Raw genomic sequence first — 22,011 nt, 5'->3', positions numbered from 1 at the left:
GAGGGCCGCTAGACCGGTAAGTAGACGGACATAAAAGTGATTTAAAAAAATAAAGCTGATTTTGTTGTAGGTGCAATTTGTAACATGAGTACTAATGCTGCATGAAAATGTAGAATTGCTTTTGCAGCCTCATATTGAAACTGAAGAGAACCAGCACCACAGATAAGCGAGTTCCCTTGTAATGGGAGAGCATGTCATCGAGTATCTGTTGGGAGCAGAGCACTAGCTTCAGGTCAGATGCCTGCAGCAGGGGTTGCTGTGCTCAGCCGCTGCTTTCGCTGTGCTCCTCGCTGTCGGTACGTGTGCAGAGGAGAGTCTGGACGAGGAGCTAGCAAACTCCACTCTTGAAGAGGCAGCAGGAATAAATGGGTTGTGTTAGAGCAAAATAACAAAAGCAGAGTGTACATCACATCATCAGTGACTAAAAACGCCCAGGTTTTACAGCCTGGTACTTATAGGCTCATTTCTGCTGGCTATAGAGTGTCTCCAGGTGCTGAGCTTCCTGTAGCGTTTCTGGTTCCTTTGTTTATCTCCTCCTATGCAGCAGTTTGAACTTCAGAAACACTTGCTTTGAAAAGTTGTGAGGAAGGTCCTGACGGCAAATCTAATCCAGGCTCGTTTACCTCTCGTGCTGCTCCTAGGGCAGATACAACAGGTCTCTTGAGACTTGAACTGGTCTGGTGCAGAGCAGCCACCCCTCGCTGTCAGTGACGTTCCCTGAAGGCGTTTTGAGCCTCCGCATTTCCTGACATGGGCTTTTTTGTCATATACGCTCCGTGTCTTTCTTGGCTGCTTGCAGGTTTCACTGGAAACAGTGAGTCTCCCCAGTACTGCTCAGTTTGTTGCCGTATCCAATTCTGGGAAAAAACCTTGGGCCTCTTTCTTGTAAGCGAGAACTTGGAAAGCCAATGTGTTCTTTCTTCCCTTGCAGCCAGCCTCAGTGATGCCAATCTGATGTGGTAAAGAAAAGCAAGACAAGGAGGAACACAAGGATGAGGTTGGAGCAGTCCTTGCCTCTTCTGGGACTCCTGCTGTGTGTGGGTGAGTACAGCTGGCCAGAAGCCCATGGGGACCAGAAGGGGCTGCAGAAGATAAAGAATAGGGGTGTGCGCTTGGTTTGGCAAAGTACCTGCAGCCGCATCTTCTGCAACTGGCGTGTACAGTGCCTATGGAACTGCTGCTCTCCAGAGTAAGTGTTCCCCTCAGAGTGTAGGTTGCAGGGACACAGAAACAGGGATCCAACCCTCTCAGGGTAGAGAAAAGAACTTAAGGTGCCTAGTGAATTTTTGCTTACTAGCTGATTCACTGAGACATCTGGTCTCCAAACTTCATGCAGCAGGGTTGGAGCTTAATGCACTGCTTTCTGCAGCAGTGTGAACAGCAGGGCTCTGTGGCTTAAATTTTATTTTAACGCTTTATTCACATGCTTTTCTTAAACTGTTTTGTAATCATGAGTAAATAACTTCAGTTCGGATTCACTGTGATATCATGGGAGGGCTAGCAACTTCCATGTTACCAGTTTGAACTCACCAGCATTTAGAAAGCGGGTTTAGGCCAAAGTGCAGAGTAACTGTAAAGACTATAAAGAAGCTTGTAACTATGAAAGATAAGTTTGAAAGATAATTAAAAGAGGCTATGATAAGACTACATCTACTCTGCCAGTGTGCTGCAGATACCAACTGATATTCTTTGAGAAGCCTGAAAACATTTGGTTTATCTATGGCCTGTTCTTTTTCCAAATTTAAATTCATCTTATATGAAAAAAAAAAAAAAGCTTTAGATCACCTTCTCTCCAGCCAAGTCCCATGCCTGTGGAATTTCAAATCTACAATTTTGTTACAAGTAACTCCTATTGTAAAGCAAGCATTACCTGGGACGAGACAACAGTGCTGAACACATGAATACGGGTCATTCTTTTAGTTACTTATGTAACTTTCCATCAACGAATGTCTTTAAAGCAAATCACAAGCCTGATTCAGCCCTCCTAAAAGCTGTTTCTATAATACTCCAGCTCCAAAGACTTGTTTCCTACCAGGAGAGAAAAATCACATAGATAAGCTGCTTTACAGCGTTAAATCAAGTGGCAGGGTCCAATCCTCCAGGGAGTGCACTCTTGCAGAGGACAGTGGTTCTTACTGCAAAAACCGGGCATGATTTTCTAAGTCTTTGGTCCTTGATAATAAAGCAAAATTGTTGGGTGTACAGCTTGCAATAACCCTTTTTTTCTAAACTGGGTTGGAAAATTATTGACATTTCCGTTCTGTGTTAGCCCGTGTTAAAAATGGCTTCCAAAGTAAAAGACTTCATTTCAGAGCAACATCCTGTCTCAGCTAACAGAAGGCTTTTAATGCCTTTAGCAAAAATATAGGAGTATAAACATATCTTTCAAGCAGCTGAGTTCAGAAAGGCTATCCTTGAAGTAGGAAAGGGGTATGGTAACAGTAGCTAAATTATTTAACACTTCTTATTCTTTCTTTTGTAGTTGGCACTGCAGCTCTGGATGGTAAGTGTATTTTACCAGCATTCTTAACTATTTAGTGTGCTGAAAAGACCAACTGTGGCTCACAGGTGAGGACTGAATGTCCAATAGAAATATGTGAATTTTGCAAATATTGTAGGATAGGAAAAAGTCCCTGTTCACTAATTGTTACTGATCTCGCTGGTTTGAAAAATTGGCTGTCGTGAATTGTCCCTAATTAGTGCTAGTGATCCCCAAGCTGGGTTGGCCCTTTGCAGAGACCAGCAAGCATATGGGTAAAGAGAACGATGAATGGCAGGTGGCCGGGCTCTCTGACATAAAGTTGAACACTCTGTGATGGTATTTTGATACTGCTTAGTGTTGCAAAGAATCAGTGTGAAAAAGCTAAAGGAAAACACGCATGCAGAAGACACATACACAGGGAACTTACGTTACCATAAAATCGAAAGATTTTGCAGAGCAAACTGGCATGGTAGGATCAAAGGAGGGCAGGGAAGTCTGCTCAGAAGCCATTTGTAATGCTGGTTTCCCTTCTCGTTGGCCCAGCTCTCAATGCAGAATTCCAGGTGGAGATTTCCGGAACCACAGTGACAATCACATGTCCCTTGAGTGAAGGTGACATAAGCTGGAAGACAACTGGGACAACCCCAACCCCCAAAGAGAGGACTTATGTTATAAAGGATCACGACAGCTTTCCTCTCAACGTGAGTTGTTCGGCAAATGGTGTGGAGTACGACATGTACCTGAATGCCAGAGGTGAGTGAAAAAGCTCTCCGTCTACAAGCTGAAGATAGAGGCTACACTTCTCAGTAACACATATTGGGAGCTGATTTTTAGTGCTGCTGGACTGGGTGAATGCAATTCTGCTGAGGCCTTTCCTGCTCTGTGTGGGCAGTAAAAGAGTCCAAGAGCACATTTTTGGCAAAAGGAATCTCCCTGGTCTCTACGCCTTTCCCTTCTGCTGTCCTCAAGCTGGCTGTATGTTAAGGGTTCCCACGTATACAGCATGCAATCTTTTTTTACACAGCTTCTACCATGCTACAAGGCAAGAGTAATATATGTCACAAAGGCCAGAGGCATTTCTCACCTTGCAGAGTGGAAACTTTGTATCTGGAGCACACAGCCTGGTTTCTGTGACACATCAATCAGGGGGAGTTTACCTCCACCCTGACAGAGTGACCTAAGCCTCTGGACCGTATGACATTTGGGCAGCTGCTCTGCACTCAGGACTTTGAGTCCAGCATAGGCAGAGGGGATGTCCTGGTTTTGGCTGGGATAGAGTTAATTTTCTTCATAGTAGCTGGTACAGTGCTGTGTTTTGGATTTAGTATGAGAATAATGTTGATAACACGCTGCTGTTTTAGTTGTTGCTAAGTAGTGCTTACACTAGTCAAGGACTTTCTCAGCCTCCCGTGCTCTGCCAGGTGCAGAAGAAGCTGGGAGGGGGCACAGCCAGGACAGCTGACCCCACCTGGCCAGAGGGATATCCCATACCACATGGCATCATGCTTAGCATATAAACAGCGGGGAGTTGGCTGAGGGGCAGCGATTGTGGCTTGGGGACTGGCTGGGCATTGGTTGGTGGGTCGTGAGCGGTTGCACCACTTGTTATTCCTGGGTTTTGTTTATCTTTCTTTTTTTGTTTTCCTTTTCATTACTACTATTATTATTATTATTAAATTGTTCTTATCTCAACCCACAAATTTTCTTACTTTTGCTCTTCAGATTCAGTACCCCATCCCACCGGCAGGGGAGAAGGATGAGTGGGCGGTTGTGTGGTGCTTGGTTGTTGACTGGGGCTAAAGCACGACAGGGGGGAAATGATCTAGGAGATGTTTTGCACCCTCTGGCTCAGGCCTTGCAGACAGCAGAGGATAGCAAAGGAGGTCTGTTTGCAGACCAAAACATCGCAGATAGAACGGCCTGTGCTGTCCCCCTTCCTTTCTCTTTGCTCTCTTCTCCTTCCCACCCAGAACCGAATCTTTTCTGCTAGCACTAAGCAGATGAGTGAAGCCTGGATTTTCCTTACTGGAAAGGAAACCCTTGTGCGTTTCTGAGCACCTTCATCTCTCCTCCTGGCAGTGTGCGCGAACTGTGAGGAGCTGGATACCTTGGCGGTGATAGGGATCGTCACTGCGGATCTTCTCATCACGTTTGGGGTACTGATTCTGGTCTATTACTTCAGCAAAGACAGGAAGGGGAGAGCGAGCCCTAGTGCTGGCAGTCGGCCACGAGGTAAGAGCCATTTCAGGCGTCTCTGCTCTCCGTGATGCCCGCTAAACACTGAATTCAGCAGTTGCCCCTGCCGGGTGATGGAGCCTCCTCTGTTGCCCCCAAACCCCCAAGACCTTGCCAAACAATGCTCCTGCTTGCCACATCTGTTGCTCCAGGCTGCCTTCTTGCATGGGATGTGTGCAGCTGCCATGTTGTGTCAAAGGCTTCCTGCCCATAGGAAACCATTTCACAGGCTGTTGTGCAGCAGCGTTGAGTCTGTGCTGAAGCAAACACTGTACGGCAGAAGCTCAGCTTGCAAGTGTAGCTGCAAAAACAGCCTGGCCCTGGCCTCCTCAGCTGCTGTGTCAGGCAAAGACCAAGAATCAGGCCCGCACACACAACATGTGATTAGAACTCATGGTGTTATTAAAACTATTATTATTATTAAACAGAAATTTGAATTTCTGTTTTCTGAGGCCACGGTTTGGTGACCCAGTGGGTCCAGCAGTGGGGCTTATGGGTTATAAATGCCGCAGTAAAGTGATGCAGGGCGGTGACCTCACGATGTTAGTTCAGATTTGTTCAGACTGCCTGTCAGACAATTACCATGGGAGCTCACCGGCCAGGCTTTGTGCGGATCAGCCGTTGCCACTTTTTCCCTAGCCTCCACAAAGCTGATATAAACCCTTTGGCAAGTCTAAATTCCCCATTGTGTGCTTACTGTGCATGTTGTGTGCTGCGTTCAACGGAAACGGGACGATGTGCTCGTGCTTGTGCAGCTCGTTCAGGCAGAGGAGTATAGATCTGGTATCCATATTGTGAAGCTGTAGCCTGGGCCTGTGCTTCTATTTTCAAGTATTTCTTCACAACCAGGAAAGCTAGAAATTTACCCTTTCTAAAAGAAAACGGATTTCTTCCTAAATGATCACAAGGCCTCCTGCCTGCAGCAGTTGGGTCTTTAAAAGCTCTAAGCTCATAATAAGGCCATGGGAGTCGACCCATGGCATCTCCATGAAAGTCCCTTGTGCTGTGTTATATGAATCATCACCGAGGATAACCTCTCTTTGCCTCTGTTGCAGGTCAGAAAATGCAGCGTCCTCCCCCTGTTCCAAACCCGGACTATGAGGTAGGGAAGACCTGCATTTTTTCCATTTCTCTTTGCTGGCTGGGGAGGGACAGCCAGAGCTGGGAATCTGTAGCAGTTATCCTTTTTGCTCCTTTGAAGAACCATCCAGTTAACCTCCAAGCTTCTGTGGGAGCAGAGGAAAAAGGTGGTAGGAGTGGTGCCCCTTCTCCTGGTGCTGACACAGGGAGTCGGGAGCAGAACTGCAGCCTCTTGTGCACGCTGCCAGAGCAGCACTACGCCTGCTCGCTGCTGTAGTTTTCTCCATGTACTGTGTGGACCGAGACCCTGGTGTTGTTTGAGGGTGTGTTAATAAGGATTCCCAAACTAAAATCTCTGCTGTTCCCACAGCCCATCCGGAAAGGCCAGCGGGAAGTGTATGCAGGCCTGGAATCCAGGGGCTTCTGAAATTCCCACGGATGACAGGCTGGAAAACAGCAGCAAGCCCTCTTCCCCAGCTTGGTACCGGTTCTCTGCAGGCCTGCTGAGGCCCAGGCATTTTGGGGTAAGCCAGACGGCTGCACAGGACAGGCACCCTGCTGCGATCCGCTGTCCCACCCTGGTGTGTTCCTTCAGCCTTCGGTTTGACATTAGGGAAAAAAATCAAATGAGCATATTGGCAAGAGAAGTTTTCCTTCTCATTAAAGGACTGCAGCCTCACTTGTGGTTCCTGGCCTCATTTTCCCTCACACCTCCCTCTCTCTGCTCCAGCTGCATGATCTGGTTTTCCCTCCCATTTAATTTCCACCCTGAGTGCCTCCACTGGCTCCCCATGCCGTCCTGGGTAGCTAGGGGGCAAAGACTGAGTCCTTCTCAGAGTGACTGGCCTCCGACCGTGCCCTGTTCTCGTGTTCGTAGCCTATCTCAGTTTTGCTGCCCAGGATTGTAACAAAAGGAACAGAGACAGTCAGTATATTAAAAACAAAATGGTACGTCTTCATAGAGAAGCCACTGCTTTGAATGAAAATATTTCTGTCAAAAAGACCAGTTTTCCTTTAAAAAATTTGGAAGCACTTCTACCACTACATGCAGACTGACCTGACCAGCCCCCAGCCCTTCTGTAAGAAATGAGTGGGGCTGAGTACCACCTTGCATCCGGTGACCTTCGTGTTTCAGACCTTCGGCAGAACATCCTTTTAGGGTCACATGGGGATTTGGCACCTTCCCAAGGCACCTGAAGGTCTCCTGTTAGGAAATTTCAGTCCCTGCCCAAGTGTTAGATCTTTGTTACTCTTAACTAGTGGGGGTCTTAGATATTTCAGCTAAGATTTGAACCCCCACTTAGCAACGAGTATCAGCTTTGCAGTCCGACTGAGACAGCACAACAGGGATTCTCATGTTTCTGAGACTCGACTAGTACTCTGCCCTGAAACAGCTTGTTTGCTGGAATTAAAGTGAATGCACTGGGGCCGCAGAGATAATGCCCAGGGCCTACAAAATCCAAGAGAGCATCAAACTGTTTTGTTAGGCTGTCCTTCTCATCCCAGAGACTTCATGGACTCCATTTGTACTGATATTCTCTAGTGTTGTCTAGGATAAAGACATTTCTTCAAGGGTGTTGTACCCTAAAGGGTGCACATTTGCTGGCCAAGTTTCATTTTCCAGAACTACTGCTCTTCCAGAGTCTTGTGATCTGTCCTTTGTTGCTGCCCTTTCTCTCCCCGTTTCAGCTCCGTAACTTGAGTTCTGCCTGGGTTCTCTTAGAAAGATGGCAGGTGGCTTTGCCGTTAGTAACGATCCACTTTAACTTTTTAAGATACATTTTTAAACTGTAATATATTCATAAGATGGGAGACAGCATCCCCAGCTAGGCATTGTAGAAGATTTCCCCTGTGTGTTTCTCTCTGTTAAAGAAAAAGTTTTTGTTAAGGGGACTCCCCAGGTCAGGATTAATGCGAGACAGTGAGAGCTTCTGTGGGTCGGCTGCAGCAGCCTACGAGGGGTTTGGGAGCAGTCTGTGCCAGGATCGGGGGAGACGACTACACTTACAAAGATGTGCTGCCGTGCCTAGGAGAGTGGGGCCTGAGAGCAGGGCAGGGGTTAGCAGGAGCTGGGGAATGGCTCTGGGCCTGCTGGCTGGGGACAAGTGAAACAGCTGAGGTCCCATGCACCTAACATGTATTTTTAAAAGCTGCCTCATTTTAACAGCTGTGGTTTCCAAAGCAGCAGCAGTGGGGCAGGTAGTAACTTCAGGAGCAGGGCCCAAGAGATGCTGTGATGCCTGGGAACGTTTCTGGTCTAACACTCGCTGAGCGAGCCACATTTCTGTTGCTCTGCGAGCAACAGCTCCAAAGAAAGGAAACAGCAGCAGTGATGGGGGCTGGGGTGGTTTAACCCTTAGGTTTCAGCATGGGGAGATAAACACCCAGCAAGTTTCATGCTCTGAATTGCTGTGCTTACCCTGCAGGATGTGGTTTTAAAGGCAGCACAGCTGGGTTTGCCATACAAGACGCTAAACATCTAGGAGGGAGATTGCAAGATACAGAGAGCACTAACCCCCGGTAGCTCTAAAACCACTCTGGGCCACCACGTTCTCAGCTTCTGCAAAACATCAGTGCTCCAGGGACTCTTGCTCAGCCCAGCCATACAGCCCACTGCCATGAACAGGATGTGAGAAACTTGGACCACTCTGGGTGCACAAGGTCTAAATTTTTCTTCAAGCTACACCCTGGTGCTTCTACCACCATTTATGGGGCTTCATGTTTGGCTAATGTTTGCCCCAGCCAGTGCCATCCCATGCTCTCCTTATCTCAGTGGGATCAGCACCCACCCAGCAACAACATCAATCTGCCTCTGTGCTTAGCTGCACTATAGAAATATTTCTTTGTCCTCTGAGAGCGAGGTGCTGGGGAGCCTCTTGCAAAGCAACGAGTTGTATATGTTGCCCCTGCCATGTCTTTGATTTGTGCAGAGCACACCCACCCACTCTGCTCTTCGCGTGCCATCTTTACTCATTGCTTCGAGATCTGATGGTGGTGAAAACACTATGAACTAGGCAGCCTGCTGGTCACTTTTTTAATAAGGTCCTACCCAGACAGCTTTGCCGACCAAAGGCGGCTATTGGCGTATTTTACCCTTCACTGGAGCAGGTTAGAGCGGAAAAAACCACTAAGACGTTATTCCGCTCCTGTAAAGAGCAAAATGTTGTCGTGTGAAGAGCCAACACCATAGGAAAACAGATCCTTTTCTTGTTCACTGTCCGCAAGGCTGATCACACACTGGTTCCTGTAAGGGCACGTGGGGTCCACCCACAGCTTTGCACAGCCTGCGTGTTGTTTGCTGTCTGAGACGCGTCACAGATTTGTGGCCAGTTTTTACCGAGTGTTAACTCTTTGGTGCTTGCTTTATACCACTGAGCCACAAGACGATTCACAGGCTGGTGCTTTCTAAACCCTGTCACCCAGATTCTTAGAAAAGCAGGAAGACACAACCTACAGGTGCATGCAACTGGCACATGGAGGGTGACCTGGTTTCTAACGGCGAGGTGATCCTGTTATCTGCCTCCCATTTTGGCCATAGTCAGACCACATTAGCTGTTTCTGCTTAGAGCTGGGGAATGAGGACCTTGCCAGGAGGAGCTGGGTTGGTGTCGGGATACCCAGTGCTGCTCAGTGTCAGGAAAGGTGGCTGAGCTGGGAAAGGATCTGAAAGTTTGCGGGTCTGCATCCTGGACTCAGCACACTGGGGTGGCTAGTGACCCTGAAGGAGGGGTTGCCGAATGCCCCTGGCCTGGTCACAAAGGTCAGTGACTCTCCAGTGGGCTGCAGAGGGAGAGGACGGTGGGAGAGCCTCTCAAGAACATCAGAGGTGTGGGGAGCATGGACTGCCTCTGGCCTTCGCTGCCCGGCCAACTCTGCTGCCACGTGTTTTGCACACTCTCTGCTGCAGTTTTTATGCCCTCTGCTGTTTCCATTTCCTCTTTGGGCCCAGCTCCCGTGAGCTCTTCTGGGGAGCCAGCAGAGCTTGTTTGCTCGTATTTCACTCCCCAAAGCACTGAGGCAACTTGCAGGCTGGCTGGGTGCCAAGAACCTGGCACGTCCCTGTGGTTTGGGGACTGCAATTAGATGCCAAGGCCTGCATATGCAGAGAAACCATTCTTCTGTCTGCCCTCCTGCTGGTCCCCCCGCTCTGTTCAGGGGACTGAGGCATGCAGGCACTCTGCAGGGGTGACACAGACCCTGCTGAGTGTCACTGTGCTCCTGGTGTCCCTGCTCCCCATTCTGGAAGACGAGTTAAGTGAGACAAAGCCTCTGCTACTCTCAGGGGCAGCAACCCTCTCCATTCACAAGGTCCCCAATCCTCAGCTTCAGCAATGGACCCAGATGTCATTTAGATCCTGGCACAGAGAGGTGACACAGCCACGGGCACCTGCCTGCACTAGCAGAGCGGTGTCCTACCAGGACAGGCACGAGCCTTACAGCTCTGCAGCGATCCAGACAGATTGCATCCCGCGCTTACCTTCCCCAGTGACTGCATGGTCCCCCAGGCCTCAATACAACCGACGGAGCAGGGAGACTATGGGATAGGCTCATCTTTAATGAGACAAACACAGAAGTGCAGGAGGTCAAGGAAAGAGCAGAGTGCTACAAGCAGCCCATCCCAGCAAGGAGCTGGAGGGGTCTCTAGGCAAAAACCCATACTGTCTTCCTTGTGGCAGCAGTGTGCTTACAAAGGCAGTGCCAGGGCAGGGTACTGGAGCTCTTGGGTGCTGGCGGTAGCTTTGCAGTTGTATCACTCCTGGTGTGAAGGAGTCACAGGCCCCAGCATCTTCCCGCTTCACTTGCGGGCTTTGGCGGGTGCCAGACGGCTGTACTGTCCATCGTCCCGGTCACCAAGGGGCTAGGAGGAAAAAAAGGTGAGATGAGCCACAGCTGTGCCTGTCCAGCCCTGGGAGGGAGGGTAAGGGGAAGCTGGCCCAGCCCTCCCTTTGCCAAGCTTTAGGCAAGCTTTCCCTCCCTGTGTTAAGCACACAGAGCTTAACAACCCCAGAGAGTAAGAGGCAGAGGGTAGCTGAGCTTGCTCCATCCTCTGGGTGACTCGGAGAGGCAGCAGTGAATGCTCCAGCAGAGAGCAATCTCCAGTACAGCTCATGGCGTCGAGTATCCTCCAGCAGCTGTGCTGCCACGGCCGCGCCAGTCCCACCACACGGCCCCATGCAATGCAGAGGTGCTGAAGCCCACCTGCGTGCATGCACGCATGCCCACGCACACCCACACCCATGCGCCCACACTCACCTGGTAGAGTTGCTCGTTGGCAATCAGGTTCTGCCTGTCAGAAGCTAAATGAAGAAAGATGGTGGTCAAGGATCAGGGGAGTCACGGGCAGCATGGTGAACAATTGCAAACAAACCCAAGCAGCTGTCTGCTTTCAGCCCTCTGCTTTTAGGTCCTCTGGGAGGCTTGGTGGAAAGCCCCTGCAAGGCTTCAGATGTTCCTGTGCCACCAGCAGCTGTCCCTGGGATGATGCTTTGATGAACCTTGTGCATTCGATGGCTTCTCCTGAGGAGCTGAGCTAGGGGCAGGAGGGCTACATGAAGTGCTCATGTGGAACCCTACCCTAGACATGCTGTGTGCTGGCTGCTGCCTGCAGCCTGCAGTGACTGGGCTCTGTGGGCAGTGATGGAAAGTCCCTAGATACCACGCAGCTCCTAAAGATGCCCAGGCACTTCCCGTCCCCACCCATGGACAGCCAGCAGGCCTCTCCCCTCACCTCGTGACATGCGTCCCTTATCCTGGCCAGTGATGCAATACACAGCAACTGCCAGGAAGACAGTGGCGACAACATCTGCGATCACGATCCCGGAGATGGTGGGAGCGTCTACTTCGATGCAGTTCTGGCACACTGGAAACCCAAACGGACACAAACACTGAAAGCAGGGCCATGCCCAGGACCCTGCCTCTTGGCCGCCTTCACCCTGCCACAGGGTCAGTCTGAGCCCAAAGCGCTCAGCCAGCTCTGCCGGTCCAGGCAGGCTCCAGTCCCAGAGTGAGAGACCAGGGATTAAGTTTGGCTTGCTGCATGACCCAAGGCAGTGGTGCAAGCTGCCACATGTTCCCAGCACTCTGGGCAGGCCACAGCAGGGCCGTGAGTAACCAGCAACGTATGAGTGCCAGGTTATGGTGCTAAATGAGGCTGTGAAGCTCTCATGGGGACACCACATGCAGGGGAATGTGCAGCTTGGCTATTCCCCAAGGCAACCTAGCACAGGAGCTGTCAGGACTTCCGCAAACTGGTGGAACCAACCTCAAACTCTGTGAAATCGGTAATTCTCTCAAAAATTTGCTTGGGTGACAAGTCCAAGCAGTTCTGGCTCTAGAACCCAGGTTTGCAACACTTACTTCGATAGTACACCTGGAGGGTGGGCTTGTTTGATCTATCACATGAATATGTGCCTCTGGGATCGTTGTGAACTGCACCCAAGTCCAGCTGTGTTGTGTTTCCTACTGGCTTCCCATCTTTCAGCCATTCGAACGCATGAGTGCTGGAGGTTGCACACTGCAGGAACACCTTCCCACTGACTTCTTTCACAATTACCTTCTGTCCTGTAAAAAAAAAAGGGAGAGCCGAGAGCTTCCCAGCCGAGTTCTCTCATAGTGGTGCAGAGCTCAGAGAACTCATTCATGAAGATGGCCGGTACAGAGAGCGTGACACCAGGCTGTCCACTGAGAAGCAGAAAGGACACTGCAAACAAAAAACCCTGGAATAAGCAGACTACCCAGTAGAAAAGTAGTCCAGTGTTCAACTGGTGGTTACTTAATGCAGATCTGGATAGTTTAGAAATCCCAGTTCCCTTAGAGTGAAAACTAACTGGAATAGGGCATCTACCTGGACTCCATTCAGGCTGTATGTACACGACCCTCGTCCTGCACACAGACTGCATTGCTATTGAAGAGCAACTGCAGCAAGAGACATTTCAACAGAAAGTGAAATGTTTCCACCAGCAGAGTCGGGAGCTGAGCCCCACTGGGGAGGGAAAAACCTATTTGGGTTTTTACCAAATAGTAACGAACATCATTAGTGAAAAGCATGCAAAAAACTGCACAGAATTGCTTCCTTGGCCCAAAGGCACCACCTTCTGAGCGTGCAAATGAAAGGTAAATTCCCTTATTTCCTGAGTACTGGAACAGAGTACAGAATACAGCCTCTCCTGCTTACGTAGTTCTGCCAGGCACAAGGCCCGTGGCTACTTTGGTCTAACACCACGGTACTGCCAAGTCCAACTTTACACGCTCTGTCATTGCAAGGTGGGTTTGAGCCACCACAGATAGCCATGGAGTAATGCACGTGGCTCCAGACCGTGGCTCCAGACCGTCACAGCAACAGTCCAGGGCAAGAGTCACGAGAGCGATCCTGTCCTCATGACCTTCTGCACTGATTCGCTCTCTCTTCCCCATCGACATTTATGAACCTCATGGCAAGGTGCCGCAATGGGAAAACCCAGCAAGTTGCAGGGTTCCCTGCGGTGCTGCTTCCCAGCCGCCCTCCCACTACCGCAGAGAAGCCTGTGGTGTAAGCAAGATGGGTGGCGGTCTCCAGGGACCACGGCAGGTGCCCAACGGGCAGTGCCACTGGCCCGCTGTAGCATGCGGGATGAGCCCCAGCCTCACCATCTGTACGGGGTCCCTCGGGCACACCACGCCGGGGGTCTCCACGTACCACGTCAGCCTGCACAGCACCGCCCTTGGCTCAGCCGTGGGGCACAGCACCACAGCAGCCTGCGGGCAGAGACTGACGGCCGGGGACTTACCTTGGGCACTCCAGGTGGCCATGGCCAGGCTGGCGAGGAGCACCCAGGCACCCAGGGCCCGTCCCCTCCACATGGCACGAAGCGGCGGTGGCTCTTCCCTCCGCTCAGAGGAGAGGACGTGGAGAGCTCGACGCAACGCGCCACCCGCCCTGAGATCTTTGTCAGGCACCGGATGCCGGAGCTAGAGCCTCCCTCCCCCAGCAGCTGGGGGGGTGTCTGAGGTGCCCTGGGCCTGCCTCCTTACCGCAGCCCCTGCCCCAGCGCCCACAGAAAGACAGGAGAGGAGAACGGCTAGGCCTGAGGTGGCAGGTCCCCCTGCAGCCAGGAACCCCCAGCAGCCACATGTCCCCCCTGCAGCCACTGAGCTCCCCAGCAGGTGCGGACCCTGAGCAGCCACAGGCCCCCCCCCACAGCCATGAACTCTCCGCAGCCACAGGTCCCCCCGTAGCCAAGGGTCCCCCCGCAGCCAGTGAACCCCGCAGCCGGTGTGGACCCCCCGCAGCCACGGAGCTCCCCCGCAGCCGCCGCTCCGCCCGCGGGGGGACGCGCCCCCGGCAGGTCTGTCCCAGGCCGGCCGCCGTAGCGGCGCCCGCGCCGGCGCCATCCCGTGGTGCCGCGCGGCGGTGGCGGGCGGAGCGGGGCCATGGCGGCGCCGGCGGGCTCGCTGGTGGCGGCCGTGCTGGCGCACTCGGGCCGCCTCGACAAGGAGGACTTGAGCACCCGCATCGGGCGGCTCTCCCGGCGGGTGGAGGAGCTGAAGGCAGGACCGGGAGCGGGGGGGGGGGGGGGGGCTGCGTGGGGACGGCGGCGGGGGGGGGTCTCTTACACCGCGCGGGCGCTCGGGAAGGGCCGCCCGACGGCGACGGTGTCCCAGCGATCGCTGTTCTCTAGGGAGAAGTCTGCAACATGATCAACAAGAAGTACAGCGAGTTCCTGCCCAGCATGCAGAGCGCTGAGGACCTGGTGTCGCAAGTGGACAGGCTGTCCAGCAACATCGACCTGCTGAAAGCGGGCATTGAGAACGAGGTGACGGCCTGGGCTTCGGGGGGGGGGGCTGTAGAGTCCGTTCGGTTTCATCCCAAACCCGCAGGGCCCCCCGCGCCCCGGCGTGGCGTGTTGCGAGGGGCCGCGGGGGGGAGGGCTCCGGGCTGAGAAGGCCGGGTGATATCACTCCTAAAAAACGCCTTCAGGTGACACGCGCTGCAGAGGTGTGTGTCGCATCACCGGTGCAAGAGCTGTCATTAAGGGGTTGGTCATGGTTTGCTCCCGTCGGACAGCTGGGAACGCGTGTCACACGCCTCTCCCTCAGAAAGGAGAGGAGCAGCCTTATGTATCGCGGTAAGGTGCGACACAGTAACGTCTGGCTGAGCGTCGGTGCCACAGTGACCTCCGACAGAACAGGAGCCGAAATTAGAGCTGTGCACAGTCGCTGAAGTCTTGAAGGAGAATGTGAGCAGCTCCCGCAGGCTGGACTGCAGACCCGCTCGCTCTGTTTTTGCTTCTTTGATTGGTTTTCCAACATCTGGGGTTCCATAGCGGTGTTAATTGAGATTTAACTTTTGGCTTAGTTCAAGCGTTGTTGCATTTTAAATGGGTGGGTTAAAGCAAGACAGAAGTCCTTTTGACTGCCTTCTGAGACTAAATTGCCTTCCAGTGCCTTTAAAAAACCTGTATGTACTAAAAGAGAAGGCAGTTCATGTTCCCAGTGCTTCTAAGGATCTTCCCAGCAAGAAATAAAATGCATAGAGCCTTTTTCCTCCTCAGCAAATTATTCTAATAGGCATACTTTAAATCTCATATAGTTACCACTTTTAAGAGGAAATGTGTCTGATAACATTTCTTGCTTTCTGCAAATGAACTGACAAGTTTGTTATTTTAGGTTCAGCGAGATCTAAATGTTGCTGTTGCTGAATTTACTGAATTGAAGCAGCAGTTGGAGCGAGACACACTGGTTCTGAGTATTCTGAAAAAGCTACAGGAGGTGAGGAGAGAGTGGCTTACAATCATTGAGCAGGCGTCATCCTCTCTGGTGCTCAGTCCCTGGCATTATTCTGGGCTTCTCTTGTGAATAACTGTCTATGGCTCTCCTGTCTCTATCTGTGTTGTGTGAAAAAAAGGTAGTCTAATAGCAGATGTACAGTGACATGTGAATCTATTTGATTGTTGCAGTTTGATACAGCTATTAAAGAGTACAATACTGCATTGCTGGAAAAGAAGTACGTTGCAGCAGCTCACCAATTGGACAAGGTAGTAACGACTTAAGTATATGACCATATTGTGGATAGATACTTTCAATAAATTTCACAAGTTGCCTTTCCTTATGAGGGGCAACAGTTCCCCATGTTTTGTGTTCGGTCTTTACCACCAGGCACGAAGCTGCCTGAAAATGCTGGAATCCCGCAAGGGCTTTGAGCTGAAGATCCTGAAAGCACTAGGCGTGGAGCTCACAGTGCAGACACAGAACATGCTCTATCATCTAGGAGAAGAATGGCAGAAATTGGCTACGTGGAAGCTTCCTCCTTCAAAAGGTATTCGCAGTCCTAGTTTGTTTCCCTGGTTTGCTTCACTATTTGAAATGCCTGGTTTCAGGCCCCTACAAGGTAGGAGATACAGTAATACTGTTGAACTGAGGTTAGTTTAAGGAGCTTTTTTTGCCGTTTGCACAGCCTCATGAATAGGAGTGATGAGTGGCAGCGGCCTTTGGATATCACTCCGTTCCTGGAGCATTTAGGTGCTGCCACAAGCAGGCTGGTATAGTCAGTCGATTTTAAACAGAGTTTTGAAGGTTCATCTGCCTCATGTCTGGTATTTCTTTGAAAATGTTGAAGCAGAGGCCAAAACAGCTACCACCCTCTGAGCACCTTTTTCATCGTGTGAAATGGCAGAAAAGGGATGCTCTCCTGCAGCGCCTCTGCTCCTGGGGAAATCAGCTGGGCCAAAATTTCAGGGTGCTTCTAACTGAACACCTGATTGGGCGTGTAGCTGGAAGAGTTTTCTGAAATTTCTGTTCAGCCTAATGTGTTTCCCCACTAGGCTAGTTTTAAGGGTACTTTTACCTTCTCTGAGAAGTCTTCAGGTTGCCACTTCTGCAGGTAGCTAATTGCGGGAACTCCTCAAGAGTCGGTACCTCACGCTCCTCACTGAAACTCAAACTTCTCCTTTGGAAAAAAACCATCTTCCTTTGGATTTGACTTTAAACAGGGAGAAGAGGGAAAGGAAAACGATTGTCACCAAATGTCATTCAATTGCAAGGTGACTGATCGTTTTAAGAGACTGATTCTCATGCCATTGCCTTGCCCTGTAACATGAGGAATTCGGGACCCTTTTCTGATGGCTTTGTACAGGAACTGTGTTTTGAGGAAATGGGGAGAGGTAGAATATTGCTTTAGTTGCCATCCGAGTAACTTCTCAGATCTGCTGTATCTCAGACTGCACTCTGACAGCGAGATGGTTCTTCTTTTTCTGTAGAAAGCAGCAGCCTGGAGTCAGTGATGCATTCAGAACTGCACTTACGCACAGTGCCACCAAAAGGGGAGGACATTGCTGGCCCACCTCTTGCTTCCGTGCTGCAGGCATTTGCTGTCCTAGGAGAACTGCACACCAAGCTTAAAATTTTTGGTAAGATGGACCATGGATCCAGATAGACATAGCTATAGTAGCCTGATTGGATAGGAGTTCACACTTGGTTTAAGACGTTAAGGTATCGAGATCCCGTTCTCTTCAGCAGTACACTGGAAGAATTCCTTCTCTCTTGGCTTATTCCCCCCAGAGCATGAGGTGAATGCTCTGATTCTTATTAATAAGAAATTATTTTATCCTTTTCTGTCAATTTACTCTAGTATACTTTTTTGATCTGTGGCTACGTGATTTGTTGGTCTGATGTTTAAAGAGTTTTTCCAGTTACAGCCTCCTCATCTACCAAGAGCAAGGCTCTCGGTTTCAGGCAGCCTCTGGGCTTCAGCATTCTCAGGTGTTGATAAAATAAGTCAGGAATTGTGGCAGATACAAGGATAGGATTTCATGCTTCTAGCTGTAAGTTGTTTTTCACTTTACATTAAATGTGGTGCTCATTGTTAGGCCTCCGTAGGTGTTTCACATGAGTAAAATGGTTTTTAGTGAAATCAAACCCAGTGTTTTACCTCATTAGCTGTTCCCTGATAGAGCTAATCAAGAGTGTGTTTCTTGCACTTCATGTGAAGAATCTCTGCATCCAAGAGAGTCATGGTTGGGCCTCACCAGAGCAAACTGCCTGCCTCCTGCTACTGGAAACCTTTTTTTCATTTCTCAGGCCAGTTGTTGCTGAAATACATCCTCAAGCCGCTGATTTCATACCCATCTCTTCAGCCACTTACAGAGGAACAGTCAGATGTGTTCGTCCTACGTTTTAAGTCTGAGGAGCCTAGTTTGGATCATTCCTCTCCAATGGAGGTTTTTGACAAGATCAAGCTTATTTTTGAAGTTCTCCACAAGTATCTGCTGAGTAGGTAGTTTCTCCCTTTTGGAATTAGGCTGTGATCAGTACCTTATTTGTGTAACTGGAGCAGAAGCTTTCCAGAGTATCTGGTCGTGAAGCAGTACTGAATTATGTGTAACGTCTAAGCAGCTTTTAACGTTCCCTTGCTATGCTGTGCTCTTGGTCAGCTTGGCACCTTGTCAAACCGGACTTAGCGGTGACCCAGAGCTGGGAAGGTGAAGGAGGAAAGTGTATTGGCTGAAAGGGATCAGAGAGTTAGTTTTTTGGTAAATGTTTTTTTTCTGAACCAGCCACTGCACTGATGATCTTTACAAACCACAGGTTTAAAAGGTGGAAGTCACGATGCAATCCAGGGAGTTCCCTCCGTTAGGCCGGTCACATGCAGGGTCTTCCATTGGCTGGAAATTGCCCTGGGCTTTCCTAGCATTTCACAAAATAAACATGCTGGGAGAGCGGGCTCAGTTTACACACAAATTCAGTTGTCTTTTTGTTGGGTGGGCAATTCCACGGGCCCAGCATGTGGCCTGGGTAAGGATACCTCCATTATAAGATTATGGAACAGTTGATAGATGCTGGTCTGACAAGACAGACTGAACAAACTGCTGAAGGGTCTGGTCCGGGAGGCAGGTGTATTAAAATTCATTTCCGTTCCCTTGAATTCAGATGTGCCTCTTGACCAGCCTGTGGAAGATAAAAAGGAGCACAGAGTTACGCTTGCACAGCTGCTAGGTGATATGATATGGGAAGAGTTATCAGACTGCCTCATTCAGAACTGCCTGGTGAATTCAATCCCCACCAATAGCAGCAAACTAGAGCAGTATATAGAGGTAGGTCTCAACAATCTTTCAGATCATTGTGGTGGAAATGCCAGCTGGCACAAAAGGCTGTGTTTTGCTAATCTAGAATTGTGTATTTCTCTCAGTTAAGGTGTGGCTTGTGTTTACTGTCACGTAAAGTGTGTGAGGTCTCTGATCGGTGGTACTCGGGCCACGTATAGCTAAGTCCCGGAGACTCTCAGGGTGTGCGATGTAAGGCACTTGTCTGAGCCTCTGTGAGAGACTGAAGATGATGATGTGGCAGTGCTGCTGGCCCAGCTGCCTTCCAGAAGACTGACTGTTCTGTTTGTACTCGTTAATGATCACAGGGGTTTCCTGTGTAGGCCGCCTAATTGTTTTTTTTTAAACTACATACATAAAACACAACTTCCTGCTAGTGAAGAGTGCCAGAAGCTCCTTTTCCTGGAGAGGGGCCTGTTTCAAACAGAAGCAGTTGTACGATAAACCTCCCTGACCCTTTGCCCCAGGTAGTCCAGCGTAATGAGATTTGATCATCTTGCTCCTCTGTTTTTTTAATGAGGTTGCCAGCACTGTCAGAGGGGACAAACCTGGAGTTCAAACAGCGTATCACTGAACCATCACAGCCCCCAGCTGAGTCAGCTTTTTCCAAAAGATTGCTGAAAAGCTGTTGGATGGCTAGTGCCCTCTAAAACCTAGTTTCACCCTTTGCTTTCAGCAGAGTGGAAGAGTTTATACCCAACTTTAATTTTCTTCTTCCATTTTAGGAATCTATTGTAATATAGAATATGTGTCTGCTCTTCTCAGGTGATTAAATCCACAGAGGAATTTGAAGAAGCCTTGAAGAACATGCAGTTCTTAAAAGGAGACACGACTGATTTACTGAAATATGCCCGTAATGTCAATTCCCACTTTGCTAACAAGAAGTGCCAGGATGTGATTGTGGCAGCCAGAAATCTGATGACGTCAGAAATACACAATACCGTAAAGGTGACTGTTGATGCAATACACTGGTTTTCTATGTGGAAAAATAGCTTGGTTGTTAAAGCAGCCTTGTCTGGAACAGTCAAATCCTTTTTTTTGTGAAGCTCTGAGTACTTTTGGTTATTTGGGGATCTTGGCAAACAACGGTTTCAAAATCTTTTTTAATAGTGCTCAAGAGGGTTATTCACTAACAAGATGTTTTTTCAAATACTTGAGGTTTGTTTGCGTAGGCTTTTCTGGCTACTGTCATAAGCATAAGAAAAGTTAAAGAATTACTTACAGCATTGCTTTGAGGCATGGAACACCATCTAGACTGTTTCATGGTCTGCTGTGTTGTTGATAAGCCAGGAGACTTCCAGCAGTCTTAGGGGACTTCTGCTGCCTTGTGTTTATCTTCAGTTTTAAATCTCTGTCACCCAGGGTTTTGTAGTCTTGCGCAGTCTCCTTTCTGTGGGCTCTAAGTTATATTATACCTCTCCCTTGTTTTCCCTTAGATCACACCTGATTCATCTGTAGCCCTACCAAAGCTTCCTCATCCTGCGGCAGGAGATCACTTAAAAATGCAAGAGACTTCTAAACTTCTGCGTAACGACACGGAGAATTTGGAGAATGAGACTAAGCTGAGCCAGTACACGTTCTCTCTGCCCTCGTGCCGCATCAGTTCATCAGTGGAGAAACTGATGGAGCTGGCTTATCAGACGCTGTTGGAGGCTACAGCCAGCACAGATCAGTGGTAGGAATTATATATCAGCAGGTAACTCTTGGGTGTCAGATACCTATTGCCTTTGGCAACACCAAGCACGTGTTAATAGGTTAAAAGAACTTTAAATGAGCTGAAGAGACTTAAAAATTGGAATCAGTCGTTAAAGTTACTCTCTGTTTTGGCTGGAGGATGCAGCCCTGGGTTCGTGCAGTAGAGTGGTACAGCAGGAACAGCTGCGGACTGTGCTCCCTGCAGTACTCAGGTTAAGCACCCTTTTGGACTTGTGCTTTCAGGGAACATTCAGGTACACTTCATTGTATTTTAGCTATGAAAGCAGTGAAAACACAGTAAGCTGCCTAGCACACACAACGTAGTTCATGGCTTCAGGCTTCTAGTTGGGAGAAACGCTACCGCCGTGTTCGTTTCAATGTTTTATCAGACGTTAACTGTCCAGTTCTTTAGAAAAATCAAAACCATCTCTTTTCAAAGCAAATTATAAGTAATGGCACCCATTCTGAGAGGAGTTCTTGCTTGCTTTGCGCTGGGTGAAAGCAAAGAACTCCAGCTCTGCATCTGGCAGGGCTCTTCAGAGAAAACAAAAGTCTTGAGGAACCACACACAGTGTGTTTTAAAAACCGGAGACCACAACCCTGAAGAAGGGGAGTTGCCTGGGTACTGAATGCCTTTCAGCGTACCGTGGCAGAGGGAGGGCTGACTATTTACGCACACCTGGTGGGGAAGGGACACCGTCCCCTTTGTTCCTGGGGTTTCACATATCTCCCTTCTGACAGGCAGTCTGAAGCTTGTCTTTTCCACCCTGAACTTACAAGGTCATCCCAGCCTTTGTGAGTTTTCCAGAACGTTGCCTTTGTTGACATTGCCATAATTGATCCTGACAATCTACTCTTCATGTCAGTATTTCACTGCCAGTGCTGCACTGCTAATGGATCCTTGTTTTGGAGAAGGCTGAAGGTCACTTATGACACAGGCATTCATTCCACTGACAAACTAACATGAACCTCATTTTCCTTGTAGCTGTATACAGCTCTTCTACTCAGTACGGAATATATTCCAGCTCTTCTATGATGTAGTACCAACATACCACAAGTGAGTATGTCTCTGTGTATTACCCAGGGCATGTTTTTGAGAGAACAATGCTATTGGAAGAGCCCCACTTGTCCCCAGTTTGTCCACCACAGCCACATGTTACTAAGAGCTTCTGCCAGTGGCAGCAAGGCAGTACTTTTAATAAATTATTAAGTCGTACCTGCTGCAAAATAGGTGCTTGAGAGTCTCTGAGTTGGCAGTCTAATGGCCAAGGAGATGGTTGAAGTTCTTACAACAAACATGTTTGAATCCAGCCACGTAACTGACGATAGGTGTGACGCCGAGATCTTTCATGATGTTCTTCCTGTAAAAAAGAAGAGCAATGAAGTCTGAAAGTATACCGTTCTGTCCGAGAAGACTGCGGTGTTACTGAAAAGGACTTCTCT

At 49.4% G+C, this 22,011-nt stretch overlaps 3 protein-coding genes across 4 annotated transcripts in view; 2 read left to right on the top strand and 1 right to left on the bottom strand.

Annotated features, from left to right (window-relative positions):
• The first annotated feature begins 688 nt into the window (after nucleotides 1–688).
• Nucleotides 689–6,467, top strand: LOC104041594 (T-cell surface glycoprotein CD3 epsilon chain). Of its 2 annotated transcripts, none has more exons than XM_064470918.1 (7): nucleotides 689–814; nucleotides 932–1,041; nucleotides 2,483–2,503; nucleotides 3,038–3,235; nucleotides 4,562–4,714; nucleotides 5,773–5,819; nucleotides 6,168–6,467. In XM_064470918.1, exons 2-7 carry the CDS (start codon nucleotides 993–995, stop codon nucleotides 6,222–6,224), a joined length of 525 nt encoding a protein of 174 aa, XP_064326988.1. In that variant the 5' UTR covers nucleotides 689–814; nucleotides 932–992; the 3' UTR covers nucleotides 6,225–6,467. The 2 variants fall into 2 exon arrangements, with proteins under 2 accessions (XP_064326988.1, XP_064326987.1); XM_064470917.1 differs by having other exon boundaries at nucleotides 3,026–3,235.
• A 3,865-nt stretch (nucleotides 6,468–10,332) lies between these two features.
• On the bottom strand, nucleotides 10,333–14,001 carry LOC104041595 (T-cell surface glycoprotein CD3 gamma chain). Its single transcript, XM_009500884.2, has 5 exons — nucleotides 13,564–14,001; nucleotides 12,155–12,358; nucleotides 11,526–11,657; nucleotides 11,051–11,094; nucleotides 10,333–10,655 (listed from the first exon to the last, which is right to left on the bottom strand). The coding sequence occupies exons 1-5, from the start codon at nucleotides 13,634–13,636 to the stop codon at nucleotides 10,593–10,595; spliced, it is 516 nt and encodes a 171-aa protein (XP_009499179.2). The 5' UTR covers nucleotides 13,637–14,001; the 3' UTR covers nucleotides 10,333–10,592.
• A 160-nt stretch (nucleotides 14,002–14,161) lies between these two features.
• The window catches only part of ZW10 (zw10 kinetochore protein), a 13,663-nt gene continuing 5,813 nt past the window's right edge, over nucleotides 14,162–22,011 (top strand). The window contains exons 1-12 of the mRNA XM_064470710.1: nucleotides 14,162–14,323; nucleotides 14,455–14,589; nucleotides 15,443–15,544; nucleotides 15,733–15,810; nucleotides 15,932–16,091; nucleotides 17,032–17,181; nucleotides 17,852–18,043; nucleotides 18,701–18,864; nucleotides 19,639–19,821; nucleotides 20,310–20,548; nucleotides 21,554–21,625; nucleotides 21,941–21,960. Of these exons, the coding sequence (XP_064326780.1) occupies nucleotides 14,207–14,323; nucleotides 14,455–14,589; nucleotides 15,443–15,544; nucleotides 15,733–15,810; nucleotides 15,932–16,091; nucleotides 17,032–17,181; nucleotides 17,852–18,043; nucleotides 18,701–18,864; nucleotides 19,639–19,821; nucleotides 20,310–20,548; nucleotides 21,554–21,625; nucleotides 21,941–21,960 (1,612 nt within the window). The 5' untranslated portion in view covers nucleotides 14,162–14,206. The remainder of the gene's footprint in view (nucleotides 14,324–14,454; nucleotides 14,590–15,442; nucleotides 15,545–15,732; nucleotides 15,811–15,931; nucleotides 16,092–17,031; nucleotides 17,182–17,851; nucleotides 18,044–18,700; nucleotides 18,865–19,638; nucleotides 19,822–20,309; nucleotides 20,549–21,553; nucleotides 21,626–21,940; nucleotides 21,961–22,011) is intronic.

Source organism: Phalacrocorax carbo, chromosome 21 (genome assembly GCF_963921805.1).
Source record: "Phalacrocorax carbo chromosome 21, bPhaCar2.1, whole genome shotgun sequence".
Classification (NCBI taxonomy): Eukaryota; Metazoa; Chordata; class Aves; order Suliformes; family Phalacrocoracidae; genus Phalacrocorax; species Phalacrocorax carbo.
The sequence above is the reverse complement of the archived record's forward strand: the minus strand, read 5'-3'. Positions and strand labels throughout refer to the sequence as shown.